The following is a 13,942-nucleotide window of genomic DNA, read 5'->3' on the forward strand; positions in this document are numbered from 1 at the left end:
ATTCTAATATGAATTACAACTGCCTTATTCTTAGAGTGAAAGTTCTAAATTTGATATATCTCCTTGGTCAAATATGCATGCGAGAGACTGCCAAATCTAACTATATAAATCCCAATCACCTCATATAGTGCAAACATAATACAGTTGCAAACCTAGAATTAGATTTTGAACTCCTTTAGTGGCATATTTAAAATCTCTAAGTCTGGTGCCCTATTGCAACAGAGGGGAAACAGAAATAACAAGGCAGTTTTGTCACTGAAAGAAATTATTTAATCCACTCCTATCATTTTCTTTGTTCCCCAAGAATATATAATTGCTAAAACAACCTACTTGCAAAGCTCAGAAACATATGTACAACTAGAAATACAGAATTTATAATTTAGTGAGCAAATTGTATTTCAAGAAGAAAAGAAAGCATATTGGTATCTGGATTAAGAATCAGGGAGTCGGAGATCAAGCTCTGATTCAGCTCTCCTGATCTGTGAGACATCTGACAAATCGAACCACTCCAACAGACTCGCTCTGTTCACTTGTATCACAGAATTAGCAGTCCTGCTTTACTATTTCCAGGTCCTTTTAAGATCAAATAAGATTCCATAGGAATATATTGTTAAGTGGAATACAACTATGCAAATCTAAATGATCAGTTCTGGTTGAGTTTGAAAAGATTTTACTAGTTCATCTGGGAGTGTAGAAGAAAATTATTGAGGGCAATTCCTTTCTTTGCTCAAAGATAATTTTTATTATGACTATTAGTTATGTGCTTTGAAACACTGAATCTATTCTAATGTATCATTTTCAAGTTAGAGAAAGCACTTTATTCAATCATTTTATTTTCATTTATTTGAATTGAGCTATAAACAATTTTAATGGTGTGGTTTTGAGCCTGATGATCTTAAACAAGAGAAGGTGAGAGAGTCTCTGATCTTTAAAGTAGCAGAAAGCTGGGGGCACAGTCCTGCTTAGAACTTCGTACTAACATGTGTTATCAATTTCAGTCAACGTTCAAAATGATGGAACTTGTTTTTAGCAAATGTTTGATATTTCTGCCGTCACACCATTATTCAAAAGATGTTCAGACTGCATCCAAGAAGACTTTCCATTGGCCACTTTTCACATAGTGAAATAGAAGGAATTATGTTGAATGAATTGGAGAAGGAAATGGCAACCCACTCCAGTGTTCTTGCCTAGAGAATCCCAGGGATGGAGGAGCCTGGTGGGCTGCAGTCTATGGGGCGCACAGAGTTGGACACGACTGAAGTGAAGTCACTTCAGTGACTTCAGCAGCAGCAGCAGCGTTGGATGAGATATGTTTTATGTTGTTATTTGGGGATGAATTATTTTCTAAAATTTAAAAAGTAATAATGCAACTTTGCTGTAACCTAAGCTATTGTATTATTGAGGAAAGTCATAGGCAGAAGATTAAGAGGATTCCTCATACTGAAAAGACTTCTATATTGGTGTGGGTGTCCACTGGACAGCAAAAGCTCAATCATTTGCTTGCATTTTCTGTACATATGGTAATGACATATTATTAGAATTATTTGTCATCTTTAGTGACTATGCCATATTATTTCTATGTCTTATTTGCCTCTCTCTAAAACTTCTTTGGTATTTGGCTCAAGGACACTGCTCTACATATCATAGTTTTAATAGACTATATTTTATATATATTTTATTAATAATTTGTAAAAGCAATTTGTTACAATAAACTTTAGAAACTGATGAAGCAAGTTATGCATTTGTGACTATAATTTGATATATGAGTTGAAAACATCTCTAAGTGGCCATTATCAACCAAGCTAGGAAAATCTTTACTCAATATATTAGAAGAAAAATAAGCAACACAGGGAATCTTACTTTTACATGTTTAAAAATTTTCCTTATTTCCTCAACATTGTCCACTCATATCTCTCTATTGAATTGGCCACAATTATAATATGTTGCTGTATTTCCCCCAATCATTTAGATAGGGTAGGTTTTGATGTTTTTGAAAGATTATATTTAGTTTACAAAATTTGTTAGAGCATAAGTTGAATGTGCTCATATTGCCTCTTACAGAGTGCTAGTTTAAATCTGCAATATCTCTCCCAAAGGAAGAAGAAATATAACTGTACACTTGTTTCACAACTGAGTAATTCTAGTCTTACACAAATTCTTGCAGAAAGGGGGGGGGAAACCCACACATAAAGCTAGTGATATCTTGATATCAAACCATACAGGAATATTATCAGAAAAGAAAACAAGAGATTAGTATAACACATGAACAAAACTTCAATAACACTGGGATAATTATGAAACCATAACTGCTGCTGCTGCTGCTAAGTCACTTCAGTCATGTCTGACTCTGTGCGACCCCTAGACGGCAGCCCACCAGGCTCCCCCATCCCTGGGATTCTCCAGGCAAGAACACTGGAGTGGGTTGCCATTTCCTTCTCCAATTCATTCAACATAATTCCTTCCTACCATAACTAGCAATGTATTAAATAAAGATACCTTATCCTGCCCAAGTTTAGTTTATTTCAAGAATGCAACATTAATAGAAAAAGCCAATCTCAATAGATGCAAAAATAAACACTTTAATTTAAATTTTTTTCTTAACATATTATGCATAGAAGTATTCATGCCTGATAAATGTATATAAACCCCTCCAAAACAAAAGAAAACAAGCCTACAAACACAATGAAACCATGAAAGCATTTCTTTCAAAGTAGAAACAAGTCCTCTATCACCATTTCAGTTTATCATTTGATCTAATGTCTTAATTTTTGAAATTAAACAAGAAAATAAGTAAAATGTAGAAAGTTCAAAAGGGGAAAAAAAAACTAAGCTGTACTTATAAAATCAAACTGAGAATATTCCAATTATTATTTTCATTAATCATTATTCCACTTAGACAAATCAGCTCTGAATGGAATAAGGGAGAGTAGAAATATTGGTCTTATTCTTAAAAGTATTAAATTTCATTTCACATTAAGCATAAATACATTAAAAATTTTAATCAGCTGAATGTAAAGTTTTTGATGTGTAAAGAGTAGAACTGGTTAAAGAAGAGTTGGAGAAAGTACTCTTTAGCCTGATTTTGAAGACAGAGACTATCCTTAGCTGAAATAATAGATCTGGTATATATGATCAGTTCTAACTGGAACTCTTATTTAGGATTATGGACAAAATAGAGTTGGTCCCTGCAATGGTTAACTCATAGACCGTTGGATGTAATAGGGATCGTTCTTAATGTAAATAATATCTTGATTAAAATGAAATTTGGAAAAGATTGTTATGTGTGTTTATATGATTTAATGGTAAACCTGTAGAAAAATATTCTAATTCAGTTCATTATAATATTTCTATCAGTTGGTTAGTTATAGTGTATGGAAATCTATAACCAAAACATTTTCTTTCTAATCAAAGGTGGTTCAAATCATCCTTTCTAAGAATGCTGAGGCATAGTTTGTCAATTTTCTTCAATTTTCTTTCTCCTGTTTATCCTCTTTTGCTTCCACTCTGATTCTAATTACATGAATGCTGAATACTGACTGCTAAGGTCACAGACTTTGATTTTATGAATCACATGTATGTGTTGGAGTATGTATAAGTCTTGAAAGCAAGACAGAGTGTGTAAGACACAATTACTGTTAATAGTAATTAATTGCATTTCCTATGGAAATGAATTAAATTTCAATAATTTGTAATAAGTAAATCATGTATACATGCTTTTTATGTTTGAAACTATTTTAGTCTAAAACCACATTTATTTGATAACTACAATAAAAAGTCTTATGTCTGGCTCTATATTTATCACATTATCCTGCTGCCTTTTTGTAGAATATTTGATTAAGAAGGTGGTGAAATAGATAGTGCTGAACTTGAAATTCTTAGACATTTTGAATTACATTTCTTTTGTCAGCAAACAAAATGATTAGTAATATCTCTGAGCCACTGGGGAAATGAACTCATTGTTGTGCTTCCCTTAACCCTTTAATTATGCAAGATCATGATTTTATCTATACTCATGTCAGTTGAAGAACAAAAGCAAAATTCCACTGCACGTTTAATTTTGCGGATTCTTGATGGAGTTTCATTTCAGCCAAACAACAATAATTTCATTGATTTTTTTATGTGTATTCAGATGTTATTAAGGATCTCTGAGGGAAGTTAATGACAGCAGCTTTTGAAGAAACTGGTAATGTCATTTCTAAATCAAGATACACATGAAAGAATGTGCAAACTTTGATAGAAATACATTGAATAATGTGCAGATGAGCTGGTATTTTATAAATAATTTCCAACTACATTTAACACATGTTAGAACTAGTCCTTACCACTATTGCAGTTTCTTTTCCTTTTACTCTGTTTATCATAATCAAAATCACAAGAAAAGTAAGTGAGGATACTGCTTTCCAAGGTAGAATATTTGTGATTCTGTTTACTTTTTGTCTGTACATTTGGGTTTGCTGAATCTTTGAACTTAATGCAAAGCACATTTTCAGACTTGCCCAACTTAACTGATGTGTTTACAAATACCTAAATTACAGAGCTAAATGCAGCCTGATCTGATTTCTGAATGGTCATGGGGCTTTGGCTTAATTGACTGGTTTGATTTTTCAGCTACTTTTATTTCCCTTGCCAAACATTTTACCAGACATGCTAACAAGAAATGAAATGGTCATAGGGCTGGGAGCCAGAAGGAAAAGAGTGATAAGCAAAGGTCTGGAGAATACACAAATATAGTAACTGGCCACTGTAATTGAGAGTTTACTGTAAGAAGCAATATATCTGTGACTGTGTTCAAGAGCTGCATTGAGTTTCATGAGCATGTTATTCTTCTAAGAATTTGTTAAGGAAGAAACATAGAAACTTACCGTGAAGTAGGGAAAACGTGCATTTGCAGGGTTTCATTCATTCAATTGTTCATTTATTTCACTTCAGGTTAGTTCTCTGGAATCAGTCCTTAGATATTTGATTTACCAGTTCAGGAGAAAGAGAAGTTTTCAAGAAACCGTTGAATTTTCTCTTTTTTCCTAAATACTGTTAAATCAAAGTTTAGTTATAATTTTGAAGAAGCAAGACTGGAGGCTCACGGTTTTGACTAAAATAACTTTTTAGGCATTATCAGGTTGTTTTTTGTTTTTGAAAGTGTGGAAAATTTTATTAATATTTAGCTTAAAAAACTTTATATCAGTGGTACACCAAGAGATGTATAATGTGTCTGATATATTACCCCAAATACATGACTACATCGGTCTTAATTGACAACAAATCACTGTGTCAGTTGATTTGTACATATATGAAAATCTAACAAATTTTACAGAATTTAAATAATTTCCTCACCTCTAAATAAATAAGACATACAGCTTGGGATATATTCACATACTAAATGTAGTAAGTGTAATCTTCCTGGTACTAAGCCATACTTCACAACCGGTATGAAATAAGAGTTTCACTAATGAAAGGAAAAACAAGGAAAGACAGCTATTGTCTGGCATCAATATGGCAAACTAAACCATGATGCAGAAGAAACATATGAAAAAAATTATGCCTGCTCTACAATTATGTGACATGAATGTTTGTTAAAAATCTATTCTGTGCTCAAGGTCTCTCATGCTTAGTCAAAACTTAACTCAGGTCTTCTGGACTTGGAAAATAAGTGGGTTTTTCTTTCTTTCTTTTTTTTTGTAACATGAAAGATTTATATTTAAAGCAGTATATAAAGAAAGCAAGAATAAAGGAAGTGAACTATGCTGTGGTAATATGGGTAGGTTTTGAAACCGGAGTTACATTTTACTGTAATAATTTTTTTTTAACTGCTGTAGTCTTCAGTTATTCTTTCAATTCAGAATGATCCGTAGAACTGACACGCAACAGTTGCCTCAATTATTACCTATAGTTGAAGATTTATTCTATTTGTAGATCTAAGTATCAGCATACTTAGCACTTCTGTGCATTTGTCTAGTGCTTTTCCATATATTGAATGTTTCCCTCAGTGTACATTTCCAAAGTAACAGCATAATTAATATATTCAAGTTGCAACTTCTGGTTTTATAACTTATTAGCTATGAGACATTAAATTAATATTTCAGGTTTTTTTCATATAAAAAGTGAGAATGATGATAATTAGTGTCAGTATATATAAAATAGTGAAACCAGCACTTAATAAAAATGAAGTATGTATAAAGATATTTAAATGCTTGTTAAAATGTTTAATGGTGTTTAAGACCCATATTTCTAAAATGGTTATTATAAGTTACTACCAACAGCAATTTTAATTTTATTTTTCTTTTAAAGGTAGTATGGATTTTATAACTGTTAATGTGTTAATTGAATATGGATTAAAGTGGTTTTAATTATTAGTCTTAATTGTTTTGCCAATTTACACATAGGATCCATGAATGTAGGGACTTTGATTTACTTGCTTCTGAATAACCAGCCCAAGAGAAAACACCTAGCATATAGCTCTGTACATATCCATATAAAGTGTAAATAATTGTGGAATTTTTGGCTCTACTTGGGCTTAAAGACAGAAATACTTGATTTTGTATATCAGCTAAAATAAAATGCAATTAAAGAAAGTGTCATCATTTGATTTAAGGAAAACCATGTCAAATAAGCTAATTTACATATCATATAGGTTATAGGCTCTTTTCTGGAAACAAATCTTTCTCCATTTTTTTGTTTCATTTTCTACTGAAAACTAGTTTTCTTTTTAATTGCAACTTTGCAAATTTTGGAGGACAGAGAAAAATTTATGTTTTTTAATCAGGTATATCAAAATGTATTATGTGTGTTCATTGCATGGTATTTGTTTAACTCTACTGATGATTATGCATTTATTATTTATCTAAACCTAGGTAAACCTGTTATGATTGTCACAGAATACATGGAGAATGGTTCCTTGGACAGTTTCTTACGTGTAAGTAGGTACTTTACATACATTTACATATTTCCACCTTATCTTTATCTATCTACAAACATATATAAATATGGAATAAATTGCTGAATATGATAGTGGCAACCTCTATTATTATGCCTGTTAGATAATCAATGTTTTAAGAAAACTGACTTTGTTGGGACTAAATAGTAAAAGGAAGATTGTAAAATTACATCTTTATCTTGTAGCATCCAAATGTTGATGGTTTATATTTTTAAATTAAATTTGTGTAATTTTCTTCCGTTTTTTTATTCAGACAAGATTCATATTAGTTAAAACAAAAATTTAAAGGTTCTAAAGTGAGACATAAATAAAATTGGTATAAGATAGAAACACTCGTTTTTTTTTATTTAAAGCAACCTCCATCTACTATAAGAAAAAAGACCTTCTCTTTCTTACAGAGTACTGTCCTCTCAGAACCTAAGCATATGATATAATGCCTAAGGATTTTCAATCCAGAGATACCATTCCTTATCATAACTTATATACATATATATATACACATGTATAACATATATTGGAGAAGGCAATGGCACCCCACTCCAGTACTCTTGCTTGGAAAATCCCATGGACAGAGGAGCCTGGTAGGCTGCAGTCCATGGGGTCGCTAAGAGTCGGACATGACTGAGCGACTTCATTTTCACTTTTCACTTTCATGCATTGAAGGAGGAAATGGCAACCCACGCCAGTGTTCTTGCCTGGAGAATCCCAGGGACGGCAGGGCCTGGTGGGCTGCCGTCTATGGGGTCACGCAGAGTCGGACATGACTGAAGCGACTTAGCAGCAGCAGCAGCATAACATATATTTACATATAAATTTCAGCTGTTTATATTTATAAAAATTGTTTTAATAATTTCAACATATATTATATTCAAAGAAATTCAGAAGTTATGTGTAATTCAAGACACTGTCAATCATCAGTCACTACAAGGATAAAAAAGATTAAAAATCAAGACTTAGACCCTATTCTCAGGGTTCTTTCAGCACTATGTAGATAAGGATAGATAGATAGATAGGTAGGTAGATAAAACATATACTATAATTCATAATCATGGAAAAAATTCTAATTTGTGTATGAATGAGAAATTGTATTCTTTATTTTAATACTTATAAGGCAAATAAAGATTTTAGTAGCAATTATTTTCACAGACATATTTCAAAAACAAACATTTTACAACTCAAGTAATTAAAATATTTAATAAGCATTCTTTTAAAGTATAATAAGTATTCCTTTTAAATTATTGTTTGTTTAAATATTACTAGACATTAAATTTTTATACATCTATGTATATATGCATGCATCTATCTAGCTATCATCTATCTATTGTATAAACTATATGTTTCTATTTTAATCCAGACAGATTGGAAACTTTTCTAAATCTAGTACTCTGAATTTATCTCCTATTGCTTTCAATTTTATGACGTAAAACTCGAGGTTGGGTAGAAAAACATATACTCAGTAAATATTTTTGACTAATTTTCAACTATTTTTTATAATTAAAGATTTAAAGTTACTTTATTTGAAGTAATTAATAAAACACATGAAAACAAAAAGGAAGAATAAACATTCAATTAAGCCAATAAACATGAGAAACAGCCAGAGGATCCATTTTATTTTGTTATTCTTGATCTTAAAGTTTCTGAGAAGGAGTTTGTCTCCTCAAAAGACCAGCAAAGTTCTGGTTTTGAACCTGAAGTTAAAGAATATTAGGCAACTTCTTGCTGCAAAGTATTGTAGCTATTATACAGTTTTGCTTTACTCTTGTATATCTTGTTAGGCTTGTGTACTTAAAACCAGGATGTATGCTGCTGCTGCTAAGTCACTTCAGTCATGTCCAACTCTGTGCGACCCCATAGACGGCAGCCCACCAGGCTCTCCCATCCCTGGGATTCTCCAGGCAAGAACACTGGAGTGGGTTGCCATTTCCTTCTCCAATGCATGAAAGTGAAAAGTGAAAGTGAAGTCGCTCAGTCATGTCTATAATTCAGTATATGAAAATGTAATCAAGATATGTCTTAGGAAATAGCAACACATCTTAACTGTACATTTGAACTATTTCTCAGAAACATGATGCCCAGTTTACAGTTATCCAGCTGGTAGGGATGCTTCGAGGCATAGCATCTGGCATGAAGTATCTCTCAGACATGGGCTATGTTCACCGAGACCTTGCTGCTCGCAACATCTTGATCAACAGTAATTTGGTGTGTAAGGTTTCTGATTTTGGACTTTCACGGGTTCTAGAAGATGACCCAGAAGCTGCTTACACAACAAGAGTGAGTAACTTGTTTTCTTTTTTTATTCTTTTATATTTAACAACTTGCATTATGTTGACTAACAAATAAATAGAAGTCACATCCCAAAATGCTTTGTCAACTATGTGTGCATGCATGCCTGCTCAGCCATTTCAGTAGTGTTAGACTCTTTGCAAACCCATGGACTGTAGCCAGGCAGGCTCCTCTGTTCCTGGGATCCTCCAGGGAAGAATACTGAAGTGGGTTGCCATGCCCTGCTCCAGGGGATCTTCCTGACCGAGGGATGGAACCCTCGTCTGCTGCATCTCCTGCATTGCAAACAAATTCTTTACCACTGAGTCACAGGGGAATCCCTTTGTCAACTGTATCTTCCCCCAAATGAGATTTATCCTTTAAAAATAAAATATTGTTACGTATTCTGAGAAAATAGATGGTCACTGTCCATTAAGTGAGTAATGATATTAATTCTGAAATTTCATGTTGGCTTAATGATTTTCCACAAAATGGCAGCAAGATTCTCATGCATCTAAATCTTATTTACTCATCTTTTCATCATGGTTGCCTTTATATATGAAAATAAAAAGTGATAACAAGCTACATGGAAAGCAGTTAGGCAATTACTATACCAAAATCTTCATTAGCCATGAGAATGGGAGGGTTTTTTTTAAAAAAGACAGTCAACTTCTGCTGGTTTCTTCTTAATTCTAGAGGTTTATCCCTGATTAAACAAACAAACAAAAAATTCTCATTCTTTTCCGGCGTCATGAATCTCAATAGCTATTAACCTCTAAGGATGTCAGATGGCAACTATATGTCACTCTAAGAAAGAGTTCAATATGCAAGATTGAATTTCATCTACAAGTAAAACTACAGTGATAGAACCACAGAAAGAAGCTGAGAGCCCCAGATATGTCCCTAGATGTGTTGACTTAGAAGTTAGAACTTCCTAGTAGCTTTCACCCTCGTTTGTATTTCCCATGTTCAGTTATGCTCTGTAGTAGATTACCTTTGTTCATGAATCTGTGTTTTTAGAAACTGTGTTCTGCATAAAAATGTTGCTGTTCTTACTTCATTAGATTAAGAACAAGAGAAATGTAAGAAATTTTTATATCTTGCAGCTAGTTGATTGAGTTTAGACCAGTGACTTCTACACAGCTCTGAAAATGTGAAAAAATTACACATTTTGGGGGTGTAAGTATCTTGATAGTGTCTTTTAGTGCTCCTTCTTTGACCAGAAAAATTAAGTAGCCAACATGCTGCAGCAAAGCATTTTTGTGACTAAATTATTATTACAGGGGACAACATATGCAGCAGACAATAAAATACTTGCTATCCAGAGGAAAATGGTTTTTATTTTACTCGCTATTACTCTGCATTCTGGGCTTCCCTGACAGCTTAGTGGTAAAGAATCCACCTACCAATGCAAAAGATGTGGGTTCGATCACTGGGCCAGGAAGGCCCCCTGGAGAAGGAAATGGCAACCCACTGTAGTGTTCTTGCCTGGGAAATCTCACAGACAGAGATTTAGCCCTGGTGGGCTAAAGACTATGGGGTGGCAAAAGAGTTAGATATGACTTAGCACCTAAACAACAACAATAACTGTGCCTTCTACAGATACCCCTCGTAATCTTCTGATACTGTATGAGCTTTTAACATATTCCATGAAAAGTATCATTCTTGCTGGCATTATCCCTGTTACAAAAATCACCTTATCCAAAACATTTTTCCAGTTCTAATAAAAGCTATTTGTGAATAAAAGCCTTTGTCAGATGTTCTATGTTCTGGTAATTCATTTAGGTTCTAAACTGTAATCCATATCCCGTTTTTAAATGAGAGCTGTCTTATTCTCAATACTAGTCTTGATTTCCATTGTTAGGGAGAAAGAATTTTTCTCTACCCTTCAAAGCTTCTTTTAGCTGATCTAATAATCAAATCAACATGAGACAGATTAACAGGAGAATAACAAATTTAATTTCATATGCATGGGAATCCCACATATATGAGAGGATCAAAAACAGAAAGGTAAAATGAGGTATATGTGCCTCCTTGAGCCAAGGAGAGCCTGGGACTTCAAAGGAAAGAACAGTAATTCACAAGGTTAAGAAGACTAGATGCTGGGCAACTAGATGTTTGCTCTACCATATATATGGGCCGTGCAGATAAAATTTATCTCTGCTAACATATCTCGTTCAAAGAAAGGACTCTCCCCCTGATATAAATTCTTTTGGATAGCAAAGGGGCTTCCCTGGTGGCTCAACTGATAAAGAATCCACCTGCGATGTGGGAGACCTGGGTTCGATCCCTGGGTTGGGAAGTTCCACTGGAGAAGGGAGGGGTTACCCACTCCAGTATTCTGGCCTGGAGAATTCCATGGACTGTATAGTCCATGGGGTCGCGGAGTCAGACACAACTGAGTGACTTTCACTCACTCACTCAGGTGAGAGACAGAAGGTTCTCTTGAACTGGGAAGGTCTTGATTGCCTTTGGCTCAAAAACATTCACATTCCAAAGCGAAATATTTTGGGGTGGTTGGTTCTGAACTCTTGCACCAGGATACTCCAGGAAACAATTTCTCTCATAGAAACTTGAAAGATTCATTCAAATCTAAATCATCTGCTCTCTGCAGACTATATCTTGTCAACTTTCAGAGCTTTATTTCTACTGATTGTTACTTTTTTGGAACCAAGGGATCCTCAAGTTCACTTCTTCAAACTTAGTAAAAGGACAGTGTTGCTGTATCAAAGTTCTTCCCTGCTGCTGCTGCTGCTAAGTCGCTTCAGTCGTGTCCGACTCTGTGCGACCCCATAGACGGCAGCCCAACAGGCTCCCCCGTCCCTGGGATTCTCCAGGCAAGAATACTGGAGTGGGTTGCCTTTTCCTTCTCCAATGCTTGAAAGTGAAAAGTGAAAGTGAAGTCGCTCAGTCGTGTCTGACTCCTAGCGACCCCATGGAGTGCAGCCCACCAGGCTCCTCCATCCATGGGATTTTCCAGGCAAGAGTACTGGAGTGGGGTGCCATTGCCTTCTCTGAAGTTCTTCATTAGTATTTGTGAAATAAAAATGCAGCAGGATCTTTGCACTGATGCTTCATGCCCAGACGATTCTTCAAAATCACATCATCCAAATGGTCTCAATTCACTATCAATAAATAGTTACTTAAAGTTCTTCAGTGTTCATCCTTGTATTTTCTTGGAACTCCTCAAAATATCTGTGGTGGTTCTGACTTCCCTCTGAGAAGCTGTAATTTGCGTCTGCATTTCTGGAATCATTTAGACGTCTTTGATTTAATTTCCCATAATAAGCCTTGTTCAGTAAAATAATTTTATAATTTATGTAAAATATGAAGTATGATTATAAAGTAATAGGACTGCTATATTGTTTTTTAAACAAATACACTGAAGGAAGTAAATGACTATTGTCATACTAAGCTGTCTTTTTAGGAGTGGGTACTTACTGCAGGAAGACTGCTATTGCCCAAAATGTTTGAGGATTTTCTCCTTTGAAATTATCTTTATAACTAGAGTGTAAATTGTACTATCACTCAAAAGTCTTTAAGCATATAGTGTTTTGGGAAGCAGACTTGACTAAGATAAAATCTGTGGTTTCAGTAAGCTAATAGTTAATAAATAAGGAAAATAGTACTCTGTTGTAAAGTCGACTTTTTTCCTAACCAAAAACAGTGTTATTCAGCTTAGACGTCTGCCCTATTTATTAGATTTAGCATGCTATGATTATGGTTATTTCAGAAAAACAAGTTCACCGTTTAAAATAGTGTGCCGAGGCATTCTTTTTGGATAAACACATTCTTGTTAATCTTTTTTACCAGTCACGTTACTTTAGTCACACTTAACATATTTCAGGAATTAGCATTCAGTGCCTCAGTGCAGTAAACCTTTTGACTGCTTCTCTGAAAATTATTGCCCTTAGGTAGAGATTGTAATTGCACTAAGAAATCTTTGAGACATTAGATTCAATGACACTGAATGGATGTAGGGTGTCTGCTGTTCTAATTTTTAAAACGTCTTTGTGGTTGACAGTCAGAGCAGAAGAGAAATAGAAATTATATCCACTAATTCTATATTTAAAGATTCTTAAACTGAGGCTTCCCCAGTGGCTCAGTGGTAAAGAATATGCCTGCCAATGCAGGAGATGCAGGAGATGCAAGTTCGATCCCTGGGTCAGGAAGAACCCCTAGAGAAGGAAATGGCAACCCACTCCAGTATTCTTGCCTGATCCCATGGACAGAGGAGCCTGGAAGGCTACAGTCCATGGGGTTGCAAAGAGCAGGACACAACTGAGCACACACACACACACACACACACACACAAACTGAAGGGAATATCTGAGAAGTTGAGAAAACCCTTAGTTTCACAACTTAAAAAAATGTATCAGAGATTTAATCTTGCTGCTTTTGATACTGTCTTAAGTATGTCCTGAGTTTTCCTTCCTTGTATCCTCAATAGTATGCCTAAGGGAAAGGGTCAGCTGAGATAATAATATACACTTTTATGTGTGTTTATCTTTTCCAAAAGAATATTGGGTAGGAAATTGGACATTTTTTTTAATACACACTTCTAGTTATTTCTCTTTATTTCTCACTACTGACTTATGCAGAAATTCCAAACACAGACACTTTTTATTTTACAATATTATTGTGCATCCTGTAACCTTTAAAAAATTTGACTGTACATTCATGAGATATGAGAATGAGAAAGATATAAAGTTTTAATATTACAATGAAAATAGTTCAGTCTTGCAGACC

General features: G+C 34.3%; 1 protein-coding gene across 5 annotated transcripts in view; it reads left to right on the plus strand.

Moving 5' to 3' along the window:
- The window catches only part of EPHA3 (EPH receptor A3), a 411,826-nt gene that overhangs the window by 359,239 nt on the left and 38,645 nt on the right, over positions 1–13,942 (plus strand). For all 5 annotated transcript variants that reach the window (XM_044940608.2, XM_044940609.2, XM_006077278.4 and 2 more), the window contains 2 exons: positions 6,849–6,910; positions 8,993–9,202. In XM_044940608.2, the coding sequence (XP_044796543.1) occupies positions 6,849–6,910; positions 8,993–9,202 (272 nt within the window). The remainder of the gene's footprint in view (positions 1–6,848; positions 6,911–8,992; positions 9,203–13,942) is intronic.

This window comes from Bubalus bubalis, chromosome 1, assembly GCF_019923935.1.
Source record: "Bubalus bubalis isolate 160015118507 breed Murrah chromosome 1, NDDB_SH_1, whole genome shotgun sequence".
NCBI classification, from domain to species: domain Eukaryota; kingdom Metazoa; phylum Chordata; class Mammalia; order Artiodactyla; family Bovidae; genus Bubalus; species Bubalus bubalis.